This window comes from Homalodisca vitripennis, chromosome 2 (assembly GCF_021130785.1).
Source record: "Homalodisca vitripennis isolate AUS2020 chromosome 2, UT_GWSS_2.1, whole genome shotgun sequence".
Lineage (NCBI taxonomy): Eukaryota > Metazoa > Arthropoda > Insecta > Hemiptera > Cicadellidae > Homalodisca > Homalodisca vitripennis.
In genome coordinates this window covers 35,553,562-35,575,150 of record NC_060208.1, presented here as the reverse complement: position 1 = coordinate 35,575,150, position 21,589 = coordinate 35,553,562, and the positions used below count along the sequence as shown (strand labels likewise).

At 33.0% G+C, this 21,589-nt stretch overlaps 1 protein-coding gene across 2 annotated transcripts in view; it reads left to right on the top strand.

The window, feature by feature from the left end:
• Positions 1-21,589, top strand: part of LOC124353797 (heparan sulfate 2-O-sulfotransferase pipe) — a 120,718-nt gene that overhangs the window by 56,340 nt on the left and 42,789 nt on the right. For both annotated transcript variants that reach the window (XM_046803796.1, XM_046803795.1), the window contains exon 2: positions 604-740. In XM_046803796.1, the coding sequence (XP_046659752.1) occupies positions 604-740 (137 nt within the window). The remainder of the gene's footprint in view (positions 1-603; positions 741-21,589) is intronic.

Below are 21,589 nucleotides of genomic sequence, written 5' to 3'. Positions count from 1 at the left end.
TGCACATAGTACTAGCGCATTTGAGAGGGGTCCATACCACTTGGGTGCAAAAGCTTTCAATGCATTGCCATTGAATATTAAAAATGAGCAAAATCTACGTTTATTTAAAAAAAAAACTAAAGACACACTTTCTTGATAAATGTTTTTACTGTGTAAGAGATTTGTTAAGTTAGATATAGTTTTAGTATTTTGACGTGTAATGTAAAAATGTATTTTGCATTTACGAATAAAGATCTTGAATCTTGAATCTTGAATCACATCGGTGTTTGCTGTGCCCAGTGGTGGGTTCAACTGGAAGGTTGCCAGAAATGGTCCCTGCTGGGTATGAACATATGTTTACATAAGATTCGACCAGTTTTGTTATTTGCACGCATACCTCACTAGAATAACTTCACCGAAGGTTTAAATCGGTGGTAAAAACCTTTGGTGTATTGGAGTAGAAAGAGATCATATCAGAAAGAAATTTCCACCTCAATATAAAGGAGTTTTTGTCAGCTTTTAGTTATTTCTTTATGTATATTCACAAAAAATACTTTCTTCCATCTTGCTGAGAAATAAACTACATCCAGGAGAACATTCAACTAACGGTGACTATTGTTGCAGGACAAGCGAGTTGGTGGCCCTGATGGCCATCTCCAGCACGCTGTTCCTGTTCCTGCACACGCGAGAGCTGCACACCAAGCTGCGGCAGATGGAGACCCGCGGGCAACCGGAAGATCTCACGGCGAACCAACTCTCCGGTGAGTTCTGTTTTTGTCACTTGTCACTCTAAACAGTTGGGGTTGAACTCTGGATAATACTCAACTAGCCGTTGTAATGCTATATACAGTTGCAGGCTAGAACTTTAGATCGTTGTCTACGAGTGGAGATTAGTCGGTCTACCAAATCAGGAAATTATAAAAAGTTTTAATGCCACCAACTCCCATTTCTATTTCACCACCCAAAATCAAAATTATTAGGCTCAGCCCTCAATGTAGAAATTTATAGTGTAGTATTTATTCAAACCCATATACTTTTATTTTGTTAGAAAATGAATAGACAAAGTTGAGGTTGAGCTTAATTAATTTGTTATGACTATGATCTCTATGTTTCTTTAGAGTGGTAAGCATTTTGGGAAAAGATCTTTTGTTATATTCTGGAAACAATTTTGAAGTATTACTATTTTAAATAGCATCTAATGACAATGTGGGTATTTTTTGTATTAAAAGACATTAATAGATAGTTTGACACCTAAATACGATGGTGTATCGATTATCATTCAGATATTACATTTAAACAAGTGATATAATATTAAATATTGACGAAATAAATTATATATTAATGAAGTAATCCGGATCTGATTTTGTGATTGAAAACGATGTAGGATTTTTAATTAATAAACAAGAAAACTTTTTCTGTAATGCTGTCAATTACCTAAAACGTAAAACTAGAAAATAAAGTTTATATGGAGATTTACAATATAACTAAAATTGCAATGCTTCGTAATCGTCCCACTGTTATACTGAAGAGTGAAACATCTCTAGGGTGAAATGGTGCGATTTATTATTACTTTAGGCGACAATTATTGGGTCTGCTAATAGCTTACGTTTTCCTAAACTCCACAAAGAATGAGATCAACTTACGTGCAAACAAAACATGTGTCTTACTTCAGTAAAATGCACAATAATGGTAGTTGCCTCTGATTCATCCGTAAGTAGGATTGGATGATTCCAAAACATGAGGGAATAAAGGAGCTTGCTATTTTTGCCTTATGATTCGCTCTCGATATTATCCTATTTTTATGGCCTCGTTAAAAATCTCGTCCGGGTTGCTTTAAGAAACCGAAATATAACATCAGAACCAGACAAGTTCTTTGGTTCTGTGTACCACAAACCACAGACAAGTGGTTTGTGATATTTCACGTCGCTAAATGATACTCAAGAATGTTTATTTTGTAAAATCTCATTATTTTTCAATCTATTTATTTTTCCTAATGCTGAGTTTAAAAAATGTTGGTTTTTGCACGTGAGTTCAGTTTCTTGAATCAACATTTAAATAAATGTTTAAAAAAAGTAGAAGATGTGAACTTTGCAATGACATATGAACAAATATTTACACCCCTCATCAAACGATTTTTCAAATTAAAACTAATTATCGTATTAAAAACAAATCTGCCATTTGATTTGGTGTATTAGGGCAGCAAAGGTTTTTCAATAGTAAAACACTAACAAGCATTATGTTCAATATCAAGTTCATTTTAATTGTACATTTTACTTTTAAAATTTGTTCGGATACTCCAAATCCAATTATATGATTCGCGTTCATCAATAAAGTTGTTATTTTAGAAATATTTAATATAAATCCAAAAGTGATGCTAAATACTGCTTAATATATATATATATATATATATATATATATAAAAGCATATATATATATATATATATATATATATATATACATATACATAAATATCCTCTATATTTCGTCTTAACAAGACATTTTGAAGAGAAATAGGTCAAAGTATTAACAAAATCTAATAAACAAAAGAAACGTCATATGTTAAAAACTAATTTTGAATTAGGTACAAAGAGCAAATAATTGTGCATAGTACAAAGAGTATAAAGTTATAAATTCAATTCGTAGTTACATGTGTAATTTTATAAAATAAAACAAATTAAAAATGTAAAGGATAATGTATATCTACAACTATCCATACCTTATATATATATATATATATATATATATATATATATATATATATATATATATTACTTTTTGCCCTTTCTTGAACTAAACCAACTAGAAACCGCCTTAGAGCTAGGCTAAAAGTGTGCACAGATTTGATTTTCATGTATATCCAAATTTTCGAATTCGATTTTGTTGACATAAATATCAAATATAACAAGTAACCACATAAATCTCTTTGTAATGTTTATAATATTTTGTAAAACTGAATAGTTTAAGGAAATATTATTGGACCACATGTAATTTGTAACCAATTCCTAAAAAATTTTCCAATCTAATCTTAAAGATTGTTAAAATGTTAAACATTACTAAAATTAATCATTAAAGTAAAGAAAATCACACTTGTTTTACTGTTATCCAACTTTGTCTCTTGTCTAATTATTTTTTTATATACTGAAAAAGTGTTGTCGTTCCTTTTAGTTAGTAGGTTGAGGATAGGAGTACAGGAAGGTTCATATCTTGTAAGGACCATTAAAACTATAGTGGTGTGCAGGACCTTTATGGATTAAAGAAAGCATTGAACATACTTGATTGAAGCATCTGAATCACTTCCTGACCAGCTTGTCTGGATTGTTAGATCTTAAAAAATGCTGCAGTGTCTTCGAACAGGTTTACGTTCTCAGAGTTTTGTAATAAAAACTTGACACAACTTTATAGAAAGGACACTCCCTCTTACTTTCTCTCGTTATTGGATCAAGGCACAAATAGTTGAGCTAGGAACCGAATTTAATACAAATAACATAAAACATGGTATTTTTACATTCATGTAAAAATATCAATTAGAAACATAAAGATGCCTACATCTTCAAATACATGAAGAGTTTGAGGAAAGGACGAATATGATTTGTGGTTAGGTGGGGTATTGTCACTGATGTAGTTCGACTGTTTTTGGCTAGTCCTAATAATATTTATAAATGCGAAAGTGCCTTTGTTTGTTTGGTTTTGATTTCACGCGTAAACTATTCAACCGATTGTACTGAAATTTTACATGGACATTTTTAAGGTCCCTGGGCTGAATATAGACCCATTATATTTCAAAAATCTCTCGTGGCTACGCCCCACTGGTATTTAAAGGACAGAAAATCCCATTTTAGTTTCTAAAGTTGTGAAATATTAATTAAATGAGCACTTATAGTTTAATGAACTGTTCTGTGTGAACATTGTTTGTTATTTTAAATTGGTTTACATTTATAATGTGTACATTTTCATAGGAATTAAAATTATTTTTGCTTTGCCAACTTAGTTCACTTTTGCCAGAAGTAGGCTTTCTGATCTGTGTCATCGGGAAATAAGGCAAAATCAAGAATGGAACAAAACATACTAAGAACAAATTAGAACACAGTGGTCAGCAGTTTTAGTTGTATTTTCTTGATCGTGGCAACAAGGCAAACCCAACATTGGCGTCGGAAATATAATTCACTCGAACCACCAGTAGTCATACATGTGCAACAAGTAACTAAATTTCGTGCAAAGGAGCGGATAAATGATAGGAGTGCACATATAATACAATGTATTGTAACTTTTACTTTGCATTTACTGACTGTTATGAACCAAAAATGAATTGTCTTTTGGCAAAATTAGACTTCTCAGATATGTGTATGTATATATTTTTTCTTGATCAGCAAAGAGACAAAAATCAACTATTGAACAAAGAAATACTAACATCGAAGTAATGTACAATGACCATAAATATACACCATATTTTTTAACATATTTTCTTGATCGTGAGAAGAAGGCAAGCTCAACATTGGCGTGGCAAATAGGCCTATAATCCACTCGAACCAGAAGTGCTCATACATGTGCAAAACCTTCGAAAGTGCGTGTGCAGCAGCGGGTAACTCCTAGTTATTATTATACATGAAAAACAAGTAAGAGCTGAAATTATTCATGGAATCCGAACCAATTTTTTACGGTCTGAATCATATTTATAGCTTTCCGTAATCTATACCAGTTCCCACAGATGATCTTTATGATAATGCTCCACACCATCTAGAGTGTTTGATCTAGCTTTAATTCATCTAAGAACTCCCACATCAAAAATTATATAGAATATTCGATCACGATTGTAAAAGTCTAATATTGGTGTCCAAATACATCGCAAATTAATTTACTAACTTTACAGAATCACTTGTGTAATTTTTAAAGCACAATTTATCAATCTATTAAGACAAATTTAAGAATCAAATTTTCATTTCTCTGATATATCCCGGGTTTGAGTAATTGATAACTCAAATAAATTCTAAAAATTAGAACAAAACAAATTGGGTTTTGTTTTCAGCTTTTGTTTTGAAACCCATGAGAATTATTTGCCTCATCATGCATTTCTGTAATGTATACTATACCATTGCTCGCAAATGTGTCCCTAAGTGTCCCCTTTAAATTCCTTTGGTGTATTTCAAAAGTCACATGAATAAATCCTCATAGATGGGGGAGTTGTTTTCTTTTAGGCAGTAATATGAATTGAACTTTTATTCTTTTATGTAATCACAGGTTAAAAATAAGACGCTGTATTTCTTTACTAGTTCTTACAACCCCATGAGGTTAGTCGATTCCAGGATGAAGGACTTATTATCAAAACTTTCGCGATCACAATTTAAAGTGTCACATTTTCATGTTTTATTAAGGTTGCTTTTACGTTATTGTGACAAGAAATTCTATGTGAGAAATGAAAATAAATTTATTATCTTGAAATAAACGTCATATAAGAGGATAAGTGAAAATACGTGCGGGGGATGACTGTTGGACTTGGGAGGGTCTCTATTAGTGTTAAAGATTTTTGCAAGGGAGATTTTTGCTCTCTTTAAAGATGGGAGAGCCCTCTCCCCCTTTTAGGCTTGCGAGAGAGCTAGCCTCACCTCTTCCACATGATGACATGACTGACTTTGTGTCCACTAAAATTCTTCTGATGGTGAATGCAACATTGGATCCCAGCAGGAACCCCCCACTTTTGTCCATCCTGAATATCGTGTCACTTGGGAAGCAGCGCAGAGAAATTCTTATAAGGAAACCTCTAAAAAACCTTTTTTATAGTACAAGTGCAGTAGGTTTTCTCAGTGCCCTGTCTTTACGCGCAAAGTTATTTTTAGAGGTCTTTTACAATCATCATCAGTACTCTTCAGATTAGATAGTAGTTTGCTGATGTGGACAACTGGTTTGAAAATTGTAAAACTTTTGATCTTATACAAATATTGCAGTTCGGTTCAGGAACCGTTCCGTTGTTTGGTTTCAGTTTCAAAGAACAGTTCAGAGGTGTCCCAATCTTGAATTCTTCGTAATAAGATAGTGACAATGTTATTAGATTTAACAAATTATATAGTTTTCTTTGTGAGGCTGGTTTTAAGTCATGACCAAGTATGAATAAGAAGGATGGAAAATCCCACTTTTATAACACAAAGATAAGTAAATGTATATAACATGATTTTAATAAACGATAAACTTTATTGCAAGCGATAAAATATATTTCACCGTGTTATACATATCAGTAAAATGATATTTAGATGGTTTTCATTCATTCGAGAGTTCATAATATTTATTTGTAATGTAAGCAGTATTGGAAAAGTATTTTAAAATAAATTTTTAAAGAATGTAAAACATAGAGTTAATTAGATGAAAATAAACTAAGGCAAAACCATTCTGTAATACATTTATGTATATTATTGAGACTCAATTAAAAATGTAACATATTCCAATTTTATTTCGCTGGGTTTCTTACAGTTGACCTCGAAATCTTATTAGTTCTCGATTCCAACGTACGAGATAACGTGGGAAGGATGAGACTGAGGTCACTTCTAATATTTAACGAGTTACTTTTCCTAACTGTAGCAGTTATAAAGTTACATCGCAATATTACCTGGCAATTACCCTTAATGAGAATCGTTCAACAATAATCAAAGAATGTCATGACGGTTACAAACTAGCTGCATTAGAGATAATCTATGTAGGCCCTGTGATTGGTGGGAACTTTCGACGCATTGCTTAAATAAAATAATTTCTGATAAGTTATATAAGATTAAATAAGTATGGCTTGTTAAAAAAAAATAGTTTTAGCTTCGTTTAGAATATTTTGTATTCGGTCTTTTTCGATATCATTTTAATTCCTCGTAGTTCATTAATGACTTTGAAAGGATAACAGATCATTTGTAGTTACATGGTTCAACAAAAACACGACGTTTTGAAAACTGGTATTTGTTGTCTTCTTCACGTGCACTGACTTGCTTAACAGGAAGCAACATTGAGTTAATAATGTTAAGCAAGTCAAATACAGGCCGAACGCATAGTGAAGCATAATAGTGAAGCTAAAAGTTTAGACTGCCTTGTTTCTTTGTTACTTGGATTACCAAGTGGATTTGAAACTAAAACTGCACACACAAATCGTGTTAGAATAATAAGTTCAAATTATTCCTCTCCATAAAATGTTGTTTTCCTTATTTCATGCTTAATAATGCAATTTCTTAACAATAATTTCTTAAAAAACTTAAAATTTGTAGAAATGTTCTCACGGGCACGCTCTAACGTCAAATATATAAAAGCCAGTATATTTTTTTAGTGTTATCGACAAATTTGAATTTGATATGATCATTAAATTTTTGAAATTTCACTCAAAAGAAAAAATTTAATTTCTGGAAAATTTTAATTACTTTCCATTTTATGGTTCTTAAAATGAAATGGTAAACTTATAGTGAAGGGTTACTTGATTTGTACAATTCAGGTGTAGGTTTTTAGTATAGGGTCTATTGCACTTCAACAAGACTTATATGTCTGTTGAAGTTTCATTATTACAATTATTCAACAAGAATAATATGTCTTATCAGACATCATGAGGAGTAGAGTCCAGGTTTTTTAATATATCCGGCAGTGCTGACCTCTTGCCCCACTGACCACATCGAGAGGTCATCTGGCTAAATTTCACAGATGAAGTATAAAAATATGCGCGCAGCATGTCAAGCAGGATTTACAGGCTTATAATCAGGGTTAAAGAAAACTTTTTAAAGATACGTGTATACACATGGAGGATAACAGGAGGTTAACATTGTACATCCTAATAATATTATACATGCTAAAGTGCCTTTGTTTGTTTGTTTTGCTTTCATGCGTAAAAAATTCAATCGATAATCCTAAAATTTATATTGACAATTCTTAAGGTCTTAAGACGTATTCCTATATCGAAAATCCCTTTCGGCTATGTCCCACTGGTCTTCAAAGTAGCGAAAATCCCATCTTGGCTCTAAAGTTGCGAAATATTAATTGAAAGAGGCTGTTAAATGTTATCAACTGGTCAATGTAGAAATTGTCTAATGACAGCACTCTTGTTTAATTGTTATTTAATATATTTAATATGTTTAATTAATTTAACCCTTATTTTATATTATATTTTTTATATTTATAGTGTAAATTCTCTAAGGAGAACCATTAGTTTTGATGACGATTTTAGATTTCATCGATTAGGTAAGTATTAGGTAATGATTAACCTTAGAAAATGTACTAAAATATAAGATGGTCGAAGTTTGACACCGAAGAATCCCTTTGAAGCAGTTGGCAAGAATTATGCTAGATGAAAGTGTTTTAGAACTAATGTGCCAATCCCAGCTTTAGATGATCGAACATATTTACAATATTTTCCAGTTTGTAAAGAAACAAACACGTACATATTGTCATTGTTAATGTACTTAAATTGTACATTTTCTGTACATTTTAGTAAATAGCAATAGCCCGTCTTAGTTGTCTTTTGACGGAAGTAGGCTTCTCTGATCTGTGATGTATATTTTCTTGCTTGTGAAACATGGCAAAATCAACTATGGAAGAAATGAATATTAAGAAATGAGTACATTTAAATGTTCATAAATATTCTGATCTGTGATGTATATTTTCTTGCTTGTGAAACATGGCAAAATCAACTATGGAAGAAATAAATATTAAGAACTGAGTACATTTAAATGTCCATAAATATTCTGATCTGCGATGTATATTTTCTTGCTTGTGAAACATGGCAAAATCAACTATGGAAGAAATAAATATTAAGAACTGAGTACATTTAAATGTCCATAAATATTCTGATCTGTGATGTATAGTTTCTTGCTTGTGAAACATAGCAAAATCTACTATGGAAGAAATAAATATTAAGAACTGAGTACATTTAAATGTTCATAAATATTCTGATCTGTGATGTATATTTTCTTGCTTGTGAAACATGGCAAAATCAACTATGGAAGAAATAAATATTAAGAACTGAGTACATTTAAATGTCCATAAATATTCTGATCTGCGATGTATATTTTCTTGCTTGTGAAACATGGCAAAATCAACTATGGAAGAAATAAATATTAAGAACTGAGTACATTTAAATGTCCATAAATATTCTGATCTGTGATGTATAGTTTCTTGCTTGTGAAAACATAGCAAAATCTACTATGGAAGAAATAAATATTAAGAACTGAGTACATTTAAATGTCCATAAATATTCTGATCTGTGATGTATAGTTTCTTGCTTGTGAAACATAGCAAAATCAACTATGGAAGAAATAAATATTAAGAACTGAGTACATGTAAATGTCCATAAATATTCTGATCTGTGATGTATATTTTCTTGCTTGTGAAACATAGCAAAATCAACTATGGAAGAAATAAATATTAAGAACTGAGTACATTTAAATGTCCATAAATATATTCTGATCTGTGATGTATATTTTCTTGCTTGTGAAACATGGCAAAATCAACTATGGAAGAAATAAATATTAAGAACTGAGTACATTTAAATGTCCATAAATATTCACTTATTGACGTATTTTAAGGTCGTGGGAATAAGGCAAATATTCAACATTGGCGTCGGAAATATAATTCACTAGAATCAGCAGTGGTCATACACGTGCAACGCCTACTAAATTGTGTACTAAGTAGTGGGTAACATAGCAGTGCAGATATGAAAGACTGTTATGAAACCTATCTTAGTTGTCTTTTGACAGAAGTATGCTTCTCAGAGCTGTTTATGTATGTATATATTTTCTTGATCGGGAAAATGGCAGTTCAAGTATGGAGGAAAATACTGTTTCTTTCAATCATTAATCATAACAAATCTGTATATTTCTGAAGTTATAGCTCATGTACGTACTATACAAAAATTCACACGTTGATCTTCCCCTGTTTGTATCTCGTCCTGATTACAAAATTCTCTAATTTTCTACTTTAATTCTCAGTAGAGTGATAAAACTCCTATTGTTTCTAACTTCATAGTAGACTTTAAAATATAAAAAAACATCCCAACCAAAACCCGTTTACCACCTTAATTAGTCAACATAGCAAAGCATTGGTTTTGATTTTTTTATTTATACCATAATGGAAAGTCTAAGGTTGTGTAATTGTGGACTTAACTTTTCACATTGGCTTATTTACTGATAGTTATACAATAATTTGTTCTAGTACTTTCATTTGTACACGTAGTTAAATCTGCTATACTACCTCAGGTTATCACACTATATAATTTTTACACTAACTCTGATAGTAGGATCCAATCTTTCCAGTTCACACTGAGTTGAAACATTGTTAACCCAATTTTAATCTTTAGTCAACAAACTCTTTTGACTTAAGATGGCTTTACAAAAGGAGTCTAAAATATTTTAATTTCGTTAACAATGTTTCGACGCGTATTAAAAGAAAACACACACACTTAGTAATTGTTATGGCTACATAAGCCTAAGAACCTAAGAGCAGCTCCTAGAGATGTTTTAAAGACAAAATATTTATTTACAACAATATCATTATTTATTCTTCGGTTCTATGACTTTCCTTAACACAGCTTGACACATTTGGTGTCAATAAAGGGGTGGAAAGTATAGATGAAAAGTACGAATTCCCCCTAAGACATCCTGATTAATCTCTTGCCATTCCTTTAAGTTCATGATATCTAACCATTTATTACGTAGTAAAAATGAATTATTCATTTAGTGTCCCTATCCTGCCCTTTATTGCTGTACATTGTGAAATCAACGCAGTGCGAGTTGCGTGTGAGTAAATCGTTACCGTATTATTTTATGTAAGCTTCCTGATTACGTTACATGTGAAGAGACTCTTTGCAATTTTATGGCGATTCTGCACCAATTCTTGCAGGATGATGGTCATTACTCTTCAGAATAAGGACTATAATGCTTAATGAGTGTCTGATTCCACTCTTAAACTAGACAAGGTAGGAGCACGCCTCACCACGTGTCGCGTAACAGACTTCTCTGAGGTTGCACGCAAAAGTTCAACTCTGTAGCTCATTAGGCTGCACGTCTAGGAATGCTAAAATGTCATGACAATGTACCCAGCATGTTTTCAAATTTATTTTTTTGTGATTTTCACATTGCCGTCATGGTTATCCATAAGAATAATGTAAAACTATTGGTCGAAAATTCTTTCGAGTGGCATGCTCCATTATCGAACACGATGCTGCTTACACAGCTATGAATCTTCATGCAGAATTTCAAGTTCGAGATATCGTGCGAACACGATGCTGCTTACACAGCTATGAATCTTCATGCAGAATTTCAAGTTTCAAGATATCGTGCGAACACGATGCTGCTTACACAGCTATGAATCTTCATGCAGAATTTCAAGTTCGAGATATCGTGCGAACACGATGCTGCTTACACAGCTATGAATCTTCATGCAGAATTTCAAGTTCGAGATATCGTGCGAACACGATGCTGCTTACACAGCTATGAATCTTCATGCAGAATTTCAAGTTCGAGATATCGTGCGAACACGATGCTGCTTACACAGCTTATGAATCTTCATGCAGAATTTCAAGTTCGAGATATCGTGCGAACACGATGCTGCTTACACAGTTATGAATCTTCATGCAGAATATCAAGTTCGAGATATCGTGCGAACACGATGCTGCTTACACAGCTATGAATCTTCATGCAGAATTTCAAGTTCGAGATATCGTGCGAACACGATGCTGCTTACACAGCTATGAATCTTCATGCAGAATTTCAAGTTCGAGATATCGTGCGAACACGATGCTGCTTACACAGCTATGAATCTTCATGCAGAATTTCAAGTTCGAGATATCGTGCGAACAGACATATAAATGAAATTTCTCCACCTCCTATAGTAATAGGCTTCGTTAATGCACAGTTATTAAACGATACAAAATTTTAAATGCTCAATTAGTTAGTGTTTTAATGTACATAATGATATTACTTTGGTTAGCTGATCTGATATTTCCCCCAGAAACGAGCTGGTGGATGAAATGACAGCCCACACAGGTTGTCAAACTGCCATTGTGAACCCATAGTAGGGGAAGGAAAGCGAAAAGTTGAGGTTGGGGAAAGTTTGGCAACCACATACGGGTTACGTTATGGCCATAACTGTGCTCCGTGTGGGCAGGTGACAATATCTGGATGACAGTGATGAGCTGTGTCATTGGGACGTGGAATGAATAAAATTACGGTGCAGTTATGAGCATTGCGTCACGGCAGATCCTGTTCTGAATATTTTCTTACTCTTATTAAACTTTGATAGTGGAAAAGAAAGAGTGTCCTGTGATAAAAATATAATTGATTGGGTGACATCGAATCTTAAAATAGATTTGTGGCTATTTTAAGCCAGATAGTATTACAATTTTTATTCATGTTTTTCTGATTTCTACGCTACCCTCTTAAGAACGCTAGAGCCTTTAAGGGGATGTTAAGATCATTGCTATAAGATGAAGGGACGGAATTGTTTTATTTTGTAAGCGGGTTTCTACAAAATAACTATAACAGCCAAGATCAAAAACGTGCACGCTAACGTTTTCTGAACAAATTTCTAACTTTATCTGATCATTCTATAAAAATTATAGATGAAATGAAATGAATTAAAATTATTAACATGAAACTTGTTGATATTACATGCGAAGTTAAGACTGAAGTTCTCTCTTCCACTTAACTTCAAGTAGGAGATTGAGGTTACAATAGAGATGTAATAGATCCGCGAGGAGAAATTAAGAAGAAGATTGCTAAGAAGACAGTTAAGGAAACTGTCTCCGTTAGTTACAATATTAAATCTTATTCCTTGATTATGGTTATCCTTAAATTAATTTTTGTGGCTATCAGTGGATATGTCGTTATGATAAGTTATAATTGTGATAATTCACTCCTTTGGTGAGATGTTTACATAACTGACTCGGAGTGTTTATGTATAATATGAATATTTCAAGAGATTGATAGGAATGAGCTGACCATCTCAGCAATGTGGAATAAACTTAATGGTAATTAAAAATTTAGTCTACTTGTGCTTCAGAAAGCTTGATTAAATTATAATTATAAAATAATGTAGTATTGAAATTAAGTGCTTAAAGTCACTTTCTACTAATCGTCATTTCAATTTGGGGGGTTTTCCCCAGATTTAAATAAACTTTCTATCAAAAATAATCCTTCCGTGAGGAACTAAAATTCTAGAGGCTTATTGGATTCAAGGCGTGGCTGATATTTTGCATTAAAAAATCAGATTAGGATCATTGGGTTTCACATTTTTTCAATTGAGTTATCTGTTCAATTCTTTTTTTAACTTGTAAATACAAATACCTCTTAGTTCCTTCTTTGTTCCACCATTGACTATTGAAAAGATAAAAAGCTATATTTTTGTGACTCTAGACAAATTTATAGAATACGTTATGGGGTGAGTAACGACTTCTAAAAGAATAGAAGACATTTTTTCCCACAGTATTAGAAGATCTATAAAATGTTCTGAAGAGTGTTTTGATGATATTTATTTATGGAATTCACAAGAGTTGCGCAGATTCTGTACAAGGTTGAAAATTGCTTGGATTTGTCTTTATTGCTATGCCAATATGAACGAACGTCTTATAACTTTACAATATATGCTTTATAGTGGTGAAGTTTGTAGGGTGAGCTCTCTTTGATTTGGGGGTTAGTAAGGAGAAAGCCATGCTGCCATGTTATATGATTAAATTAATAGAAATTTTAGTAAATTAACAAATGAAGGTTACATTGGAATTTTTGATGCGCGTTTTACAGGTTAGAGTATATTTTTAAATATATTCTGTGAAAGGAAGAGGTTGGACAGTTATTATATAGGTTTTGCTGACAGAACCTGTTATTCTGGAAGCATATGTTAAGACATTGTATATGTATCAGGTTTGAAATTACTTCGGCCAGGTCAATCGATTAAACTTTTAATTTCAAATTTCCCCCCTTTTATTGTTAATGGTTCTGTTTTTAAAGATGTACGCATCTGAATTAAGTTATAACATTGCAAATTACATTGCAAATTTTAAACTAGATTCAAGAGTTTAATGTATTTTAATATCATAATTTTATTAATGATATAACAGTTTCAGAATAATCTGTTAACTGAAGATATTTTAAATGGAAAGAAAAATAAATTTAATATTATTTATCAATTTCAAGAACATGAGATTGTGGGCTTAAAAGTATTTATTTCAGCTAATAGTGACACTTACTGTCATAAAACTTCTTTAACTGTTATCTTATAGTCTGTTATCTTCTCTACGATAATGTCATTGATCAGAAACTCTGATATTATTGCAGGTTTAATGGCATTGCTCTCACCACTTTCCCGAGACTTCCTACACCCGACCTTTCCGTCGTGTTGGACATCAGTTGACACATGTTACCCCGGTGTCTGACCACTTTCCCCAATACTTTCGTTACGGAATGCCGGGTGTGGACCTGGAAAGGTCCCTCAACACTCAACATTCCTGACCACCACAATGATGCAACGGTTTATGCATAACCACAATGATTGATTGTGCGGGAAGCGTGAATTCTTCTCTTTTATCATTAATTGGCGATTACCATGAAACTGTCTGGCAATTCTTTCAAGAACCATTGTAACAGTTCTAATATCTGTAATAGCTGGAGTTTTGTTATAGGAAAATATGTCATAAAAAAGTAAAAGTAAAAAAGTAAAGAATGTCTTATTTTACCAGGCGAAGTTAGGGCTAAGAAGCCCTCTCTAACACTTAACCTGGGGACCAACGGCTTAAAGGTGACTTCCGAACCACCACCAATGGCCGGGCAAGCGGGCCGCTTGCAAGGACAGGATCGCTCAGTGGTCACCTGTCCAAGCAGCAGCCACGCTCGGCGTTGCTTGATCTGGTTATCTTGCGATAACCGCCGTACCCACTACACTGCGCCATTGGTCATACGTAGGGGTTCTCAAAGGACCAGGTCCAGATGTAACAGAAAGGAAAACCATGTTCGAGAAACTGTGATTCAATTTTTTAAGAACTATTGCAGTTACCACCGCAATTACTAGTTAGTAAATACCGCAATTACTATTTAGTAAAATATTTGATATATTTAAGATTTATCAAAAGACCAGTTCCGGATGGAACAAAATGAAAAACTGAAAGTAAGTACTTAACAAGTATCAAACTGCAAGTACTTAATATTTTACGTCAACTATACAATAAACAATACAGGAAGCTTTATTACCAAAGTAAAGATGGGTTATTTACGTAACGCCGATACACTATGATTTTGTTAGCTTAACATTTTTATTCACCTATAATTTTAAAGAATTTCATTGAGTAAATATCTAAACTTCCTATCAAAATATATATTATTAGTAAGAACGAAGTAGTGCAGTAGGGCTCGTGCAGTGAAGAGGGCGGAGACTCGTGGCACGCGTGGCCTACTGAGTCTAATGAAGGAGTACGACACCAGGAGATCATGAGCCTGAGCCTCGTGGAGTAGTAGTTAGCTAGTTAGTTATGGTGTCCTCTTCCTTATCTCCTGGTATCACATTAGTGGAGAAGTGGTGCTGATGTCCCTTCTTAGTTGCGGCTATCATATTATAAAGTAATTTATCACAACCGTCGTCAGCAAAATGTATTTAACTAATTACTAATATCCCAGTCTTCTCGGAATATCTGAAATGATAAAGTTAAAATACGGTAATATACGGCTCCTGCTGACTACTTCAGAACTTTTGGAGACCTAAATAACCCCAGTTACTAGGTTTGGAACGCGTAACGTCTCCAGTGCTGTACTACTTTCGATTTAGTTCTCCTGTTAAAAGACCAATCTTGTCTGAAATTCATGGTTTTTCCTCAGGATACCTGATAATGTTGTCCTTGGGATACCAATAATTCTACTCTTTATAGCACAGTCAGTACACGAACCCTACCAGTGGCACATCGGATATGACAGCAATTCGTAGGTTGAAATCATTATATATAATATAAATATCATCCTTGAAGATAATTTTGAACTTTATTTTGATTGTTTGTATATACTCCTAAACTTGGTACCGACCTAAGATCATTCCAAGATGGTCAAAAAATAAATATATTCAATTCAATTCAATTTAATTCAATTCAATTCAATTCAATTCAAGAACACATTCCGTAAAAATATTTTTACTGGGGGAAAAATACCAGAAGTAAAAATTTTCGATCTACGACCACTTTCAGTAAAGATCAGGAGATGATGAAAAGGCCACTGCCTCACAGCAAATGATGTAAAGGCGCCAATCATTATGACCAATTAATTATTCGGTTGAGTTGAGGGGGCCGTTAATAATGCATTCGTTGCAAATATTGGATCGTCATAAGTTCAATTTTTTAAAGTAGATAAAGAATAATGCACTTCAACTCAGTAGATGTGCTTTGACTTTAACTCTGCTGACTTCTCACCCTAACATGCCTCAATCATTTGTCCCATTTGTTTATTCTGAAATGAAAAATCCACATTACAACAATACCACATAGTAATTAATGTAATAAATTAAATATTTTCAGTATAAAAACTCAATTACCACAGTTGAAGTTTTTAATATGAATATTTTATAATCAATAATAAATTTATTGTTTAAATATCTACTCATGAATAAAAACCACTACTTTATTAGCATTAAATGTTGGCTTTATAGAATTAATGGTTTATTTTTTAAATTAATATAATCCTAAAACAAAGCGTAATGTAAGTGCCGTTTAAGATTTAATGAAGGGTTTAATTACATTTTTCTATTCAAACAATATAATTACTGTAATTTCCTGCCATAGAAAATTGATTGGGATAAAAACACGAGTTCCATACTAAATTATACAACACCATTTATGTGTTTAATAAACTGTCCATAATTAAGAAACATATTATAATAAATTGAGGTGTAAAAACTGCTCAAGCGTCCATAAGAGATGTCCATAAGATATGCATACCGAAGCGAGGCGCTTGGCGCGCTCCACCCACACTTTGGACCAAGATTATATTTTGATTTAAAATTATTAAACAGTAAAATTGAGTTTATAACCAACGTTTGACATGTTTAGTATGTTTTAATAATTTATATTTTTACCTTTCCGACTTTGCCAAATGTATGCCACTGGGTTTTATCAATAGTTTGGATGTTGGAATAATAGTTCCAGGTTCTTTACTTCGGTACTGTCGTAGGACTAACTCTGAAGTAGCCTACTTTTCTTTGCCTAATATGAGTTATGAATCTGTTGGAACAGGAGGGCTAGAATAACATAAATAAAACATATATTTGCATAATTAGTAATTTAATAGTTAATATTAATAATCAAATTCATATTAATTTAATATTAACATTAAATAATTATACATTAATTAAAATAAACAAACGTAGCATTGGTTACGTTGTTTGCAAAATTCAAAACTCTTTAAATACGTTTGAAACACATATCAATTATATTCCGACTTGTTTCAACTTAATTTTCAGTGTTAAGGCATTAAATAAAATTTAAGAAAATATTCCGTACCACCTTATTGAAATATGTTAAATCAAGTATTGTAAATCAACGATCCTGTGTATAATAAAAAGGAGAATAAGTAAACGTATTACTCAGGATAGATCTTAATAAACTACATACACGTTTATAGACTCGAATATACATACAATATACTCGAATATTCGTAGCATATTGTAAATTTTGGTATGGAAAATGTCGTCAACCAAATGTAATTTTTTCTTTGTGAAGAGAAAAGCATTTCTTATAGACTGTTGCATGAAGTATGGTTCACATTGGTAATATTTTAAGACAAGTATGTTACAACTCCATGTTTATTTTCATAATAAAAACTAAATTAAAAGGCAACTATTTTATTAAACCAAGTTTTAGAATTTTAAAACACGGAAAATTGATTATTATATGCAGTATGTATTACCCAGTACAAATTAATTAATATTTTAACTTATAAACAATGAAGGGTTTGCATGGAGACTTTTGTATATTGTATAAAGATAAATAAAACTCATTACGAAAAAATGGAAAGAAGCACTGAGATGGTAATTCAGGAAAGTAACAGTAACCAGAACAAGGACATGCCTATTCTTATCAGCTCATGCAATCTGAACACGGAGACAATCAAGGACTCTGACTCCTACTCCAGTTCCATCAATCACTTATTTATCCTTCTTTTATAAATAAAGCCACGATAAAAATCTCGAGCTCTGGTGGAAAGGTAATGGTGGAAAGACGGTATGGACACATTTTGTGCTCTTATTAGTGTGTTTTCCTGCTCGGTGGTTTCTGTGCATGTCGTCCAAGCCACGCCTGGATGGTCGGGTAAGGACCTCGTGTGCTTCCCTTGAGCCCTCCATTGTTTCCCTCAAGGTCATCATCATTCGTGGAGACTCGCTACCGGAGTTCATTTATATGGGACGGCACAGTCTGGGAAAGGTGTGGGAAGTGATAATTCACTTAAGTTGTGGGAAATATTCCGCTTCCAGAATACATTGTTAGAGTGAAGAACGTTGAATAAGTGATTCACTTATTATACAAATGCATCCGTTAGATCAACTGCTGAGGTATTCTATTAACAAGACAAGGCAGTAGTACGGTGTATAGCAACTACCGACCTATAATCACTCTCCGATGACAAGGAGAGGCAAACACTCCGCCTAATTTGCATGTTTGATGAGTGTTACGACGAAATGCTAGAAGAATACCGGCCAATTTGGCAACTGTCCTTGCTTAACCGCTCACTTCACAGAGAGTGCCCAAACTGGGGCGAGAGCGTGAGTGGAATCTCGAAGAAGGCGTGAGGATCGTTGTCAAGTCATCTTCGCAAGGTCGTCATACGTGCTTGGGCAACCGGTAAAAACTGAAGCACCGAGAACAGATACTCTCAAAACGATGATGAAGGTTCTTACATAATAGTGCCTCATCCGCTTTCCAAGGATGCACGAAGATATTTTGTCGAACGCGTAATTGAGGGCACGAAAGTTAAAGTGCTCTCATCTAGACTAAATGGTCTTTGATCGTCTTTGCAAATAAATATACATCAAGGTCTTCGTGAGATCAACGAGCGCCTTTTACTCCGTGTGTTGACACTAACCTCGATTCAAAATCCACACTTTTATTTTGGAATTTAAAATGAAAGCTATTTCCCTTGATGTATGACAGTCTACGAGAACCTAATTAACTAGGTTAGTGTACACAGTTGTCCTTAGCCTGCAATGGAGAGACAGGATTTAAAGAAAGGTTGGATGAAGGTCAGACCATGGCAGGGCGACTATCTGAGGAATTGTAACATGGAAGTTGTCCTTTTTCTTTAGATCTCTAAACGATTTACCCTTCTTTTCAATCGTGCATTTGTTAAACTCAATACTATAGATGGTATTTCAGTTTGAATGGTAGACATCAAATTTGTCCCTATCATTTTAAAGTACGAACATATCTGCAGTTTATACAATATACGTACACTACATAGGAATGTAGGTATATAATAATTAATAAGCGATGTGTAGTAATCAGGATGTCTTAAATTTTTAATAACGAATATATGTAGACATAATTAAATTTCCCTTTAAATGAAACACAATGAGAAATTTGAGAAATGCCGATAACGACTAACACATTAAACCTATATGAATACGGGATTAATTTATATCATGCATCCTTCCAAGTAATGCAAATGTGAATAGATGAATACATAGTTTGATGTTAGGATTTTTTTCTTCTCAACTTACTAAACCGTTTGAGTATAGATTTTGCTCAGCTTTGTTTTGAATAAATTAGTCTGTCAATCTACGTTTCAAGCTTACTATACAGGGCTCAGCTAAACTGGTGTTTACAATATTTCATCAGATGCTTGGAGATCTGAAAAATGGCGAGAAATGCCGAAAATATTCATATTTAAAGTACTGAAAGTAATAACTCTTATTCAAATCCATTGTGTGATTACTTTTATGCACAGGGATGACAAACTTAAAGGTTGTACTTAAAAAAAATCTTTAAAAAATACAAATTACACAGTGCATTGCAATACACAATGCTAACAGCAGTAAAAAAGTACCATATACTTTTTACTATAGATGGTAGCAGTGACGAATTCATACCATGCATGCAATAAAACTCTTTTTTGAAACCCAACTTTGAACACAACTGTTGATTTGAGCATGCAGAGTACTAGCAATTGATCTCCTTGACGTTGTAATGGGGATTGTTTTTTAGTGGTTGAAGAAGAAGAAATAGAGCTCTGGCCAGTAATATTGTACAGCCAAAGTCTCCGAGACTGAAGTAACAAGCAACACCAGTGAGTTGTGTCAGGTGTGAAGTTATGTGCCACCAGACACAAACAGTTATCTTAATGAGGTCCGAGGATACTATCGAGTGTAGTAATCTTGTTGTCCAGTGATGGGAGACACGATTCTTAGGTATACATTTGCATTATTTGTAGGTTGAGGGCGAGGAAGCAGATTGGAAAGCAAGGACGTATACACTGTATTTTATCAGATTTATGAGGGGTTATATGTATTTTCCAAGAACAAACGCAAACAAAGAGTTATAAACAAGCACTGCGAACCGGGTGACCCCGCGACGCGATCTGGGAAAAGACGTCCTTTTTGGGAATCATTTTAATTATTAACATAACTTTGATATTTCTGCTCTTATTTTGCAAAAATTACTAAATATGCTCGAGTTGAAAATTTGTATAAACCTAGCTTGCTGAAATAATATATTTTAATATTGATTATGTTATTAACTCCACATTACAGGGTTATCTTTATATTAGTATAATGAATAGTCAACTAAAACCTTTTTAACATTATTTTGTTGCCATACACATGTTGATTATTTTAATTAATTAAATTTAACACCCGTTTAAATTGTCCACATGTGTATATTTATTTGTTTATTATTTGCTTAGAGGTTAATGTGTACTGATTATGGCTGAATACCGAAACACGTGTATGGCGATAGAATAATTTACAAAAGGGTTTTAGTTGATTATTCATTACACTAATATAATATTGATATTTAAGTTTCTAAACTATAATAGTAGTCTATTACACTGCTTAAGTACTTATTAATAAAGAACTATTGATTCTGACTTTACCATTATAACTTATAATAGCAAATAGTAATAATTCTTAGAAGATCCTCAACCAAATCCTATGGATTTTTAAAAACATTTCTGGATATAAAATTCTGTTTCGTTCTTCGACTTCAGGACTTTGAAACACTGCCCTTTAAACTAAGTATCCAATTATTCAAACATGGTTTCGGAGATTGGAATATCTTCCCATTATCATTACTTACCAATCAAACTACCATATACCTTTGGTGTGTTTTAAAACATACTTAGACGGCATCTGTTGTTCTTAATAGAATAGTATTCGAAGCCTAGGTAACACTAGGTAACAGCTAGTTTTGCGGTACTAGTACCCAAATAATAATAGACAGGTTTCTATGAGATGTATTCAATAACGTAATAATATACAGTAACTATTACAAATTATCAGCGTACATAAATCCCCTTTAATAAAGACATTTTTTAAAATGTACGACATGGTATTGTCATTTAGATCTGCATGAACAAAAAAAGTTCAATCAAATATGAATATAACTAAAAAGATTTTTTACCAGCACCGGCTTTCAAAATGTGAATTG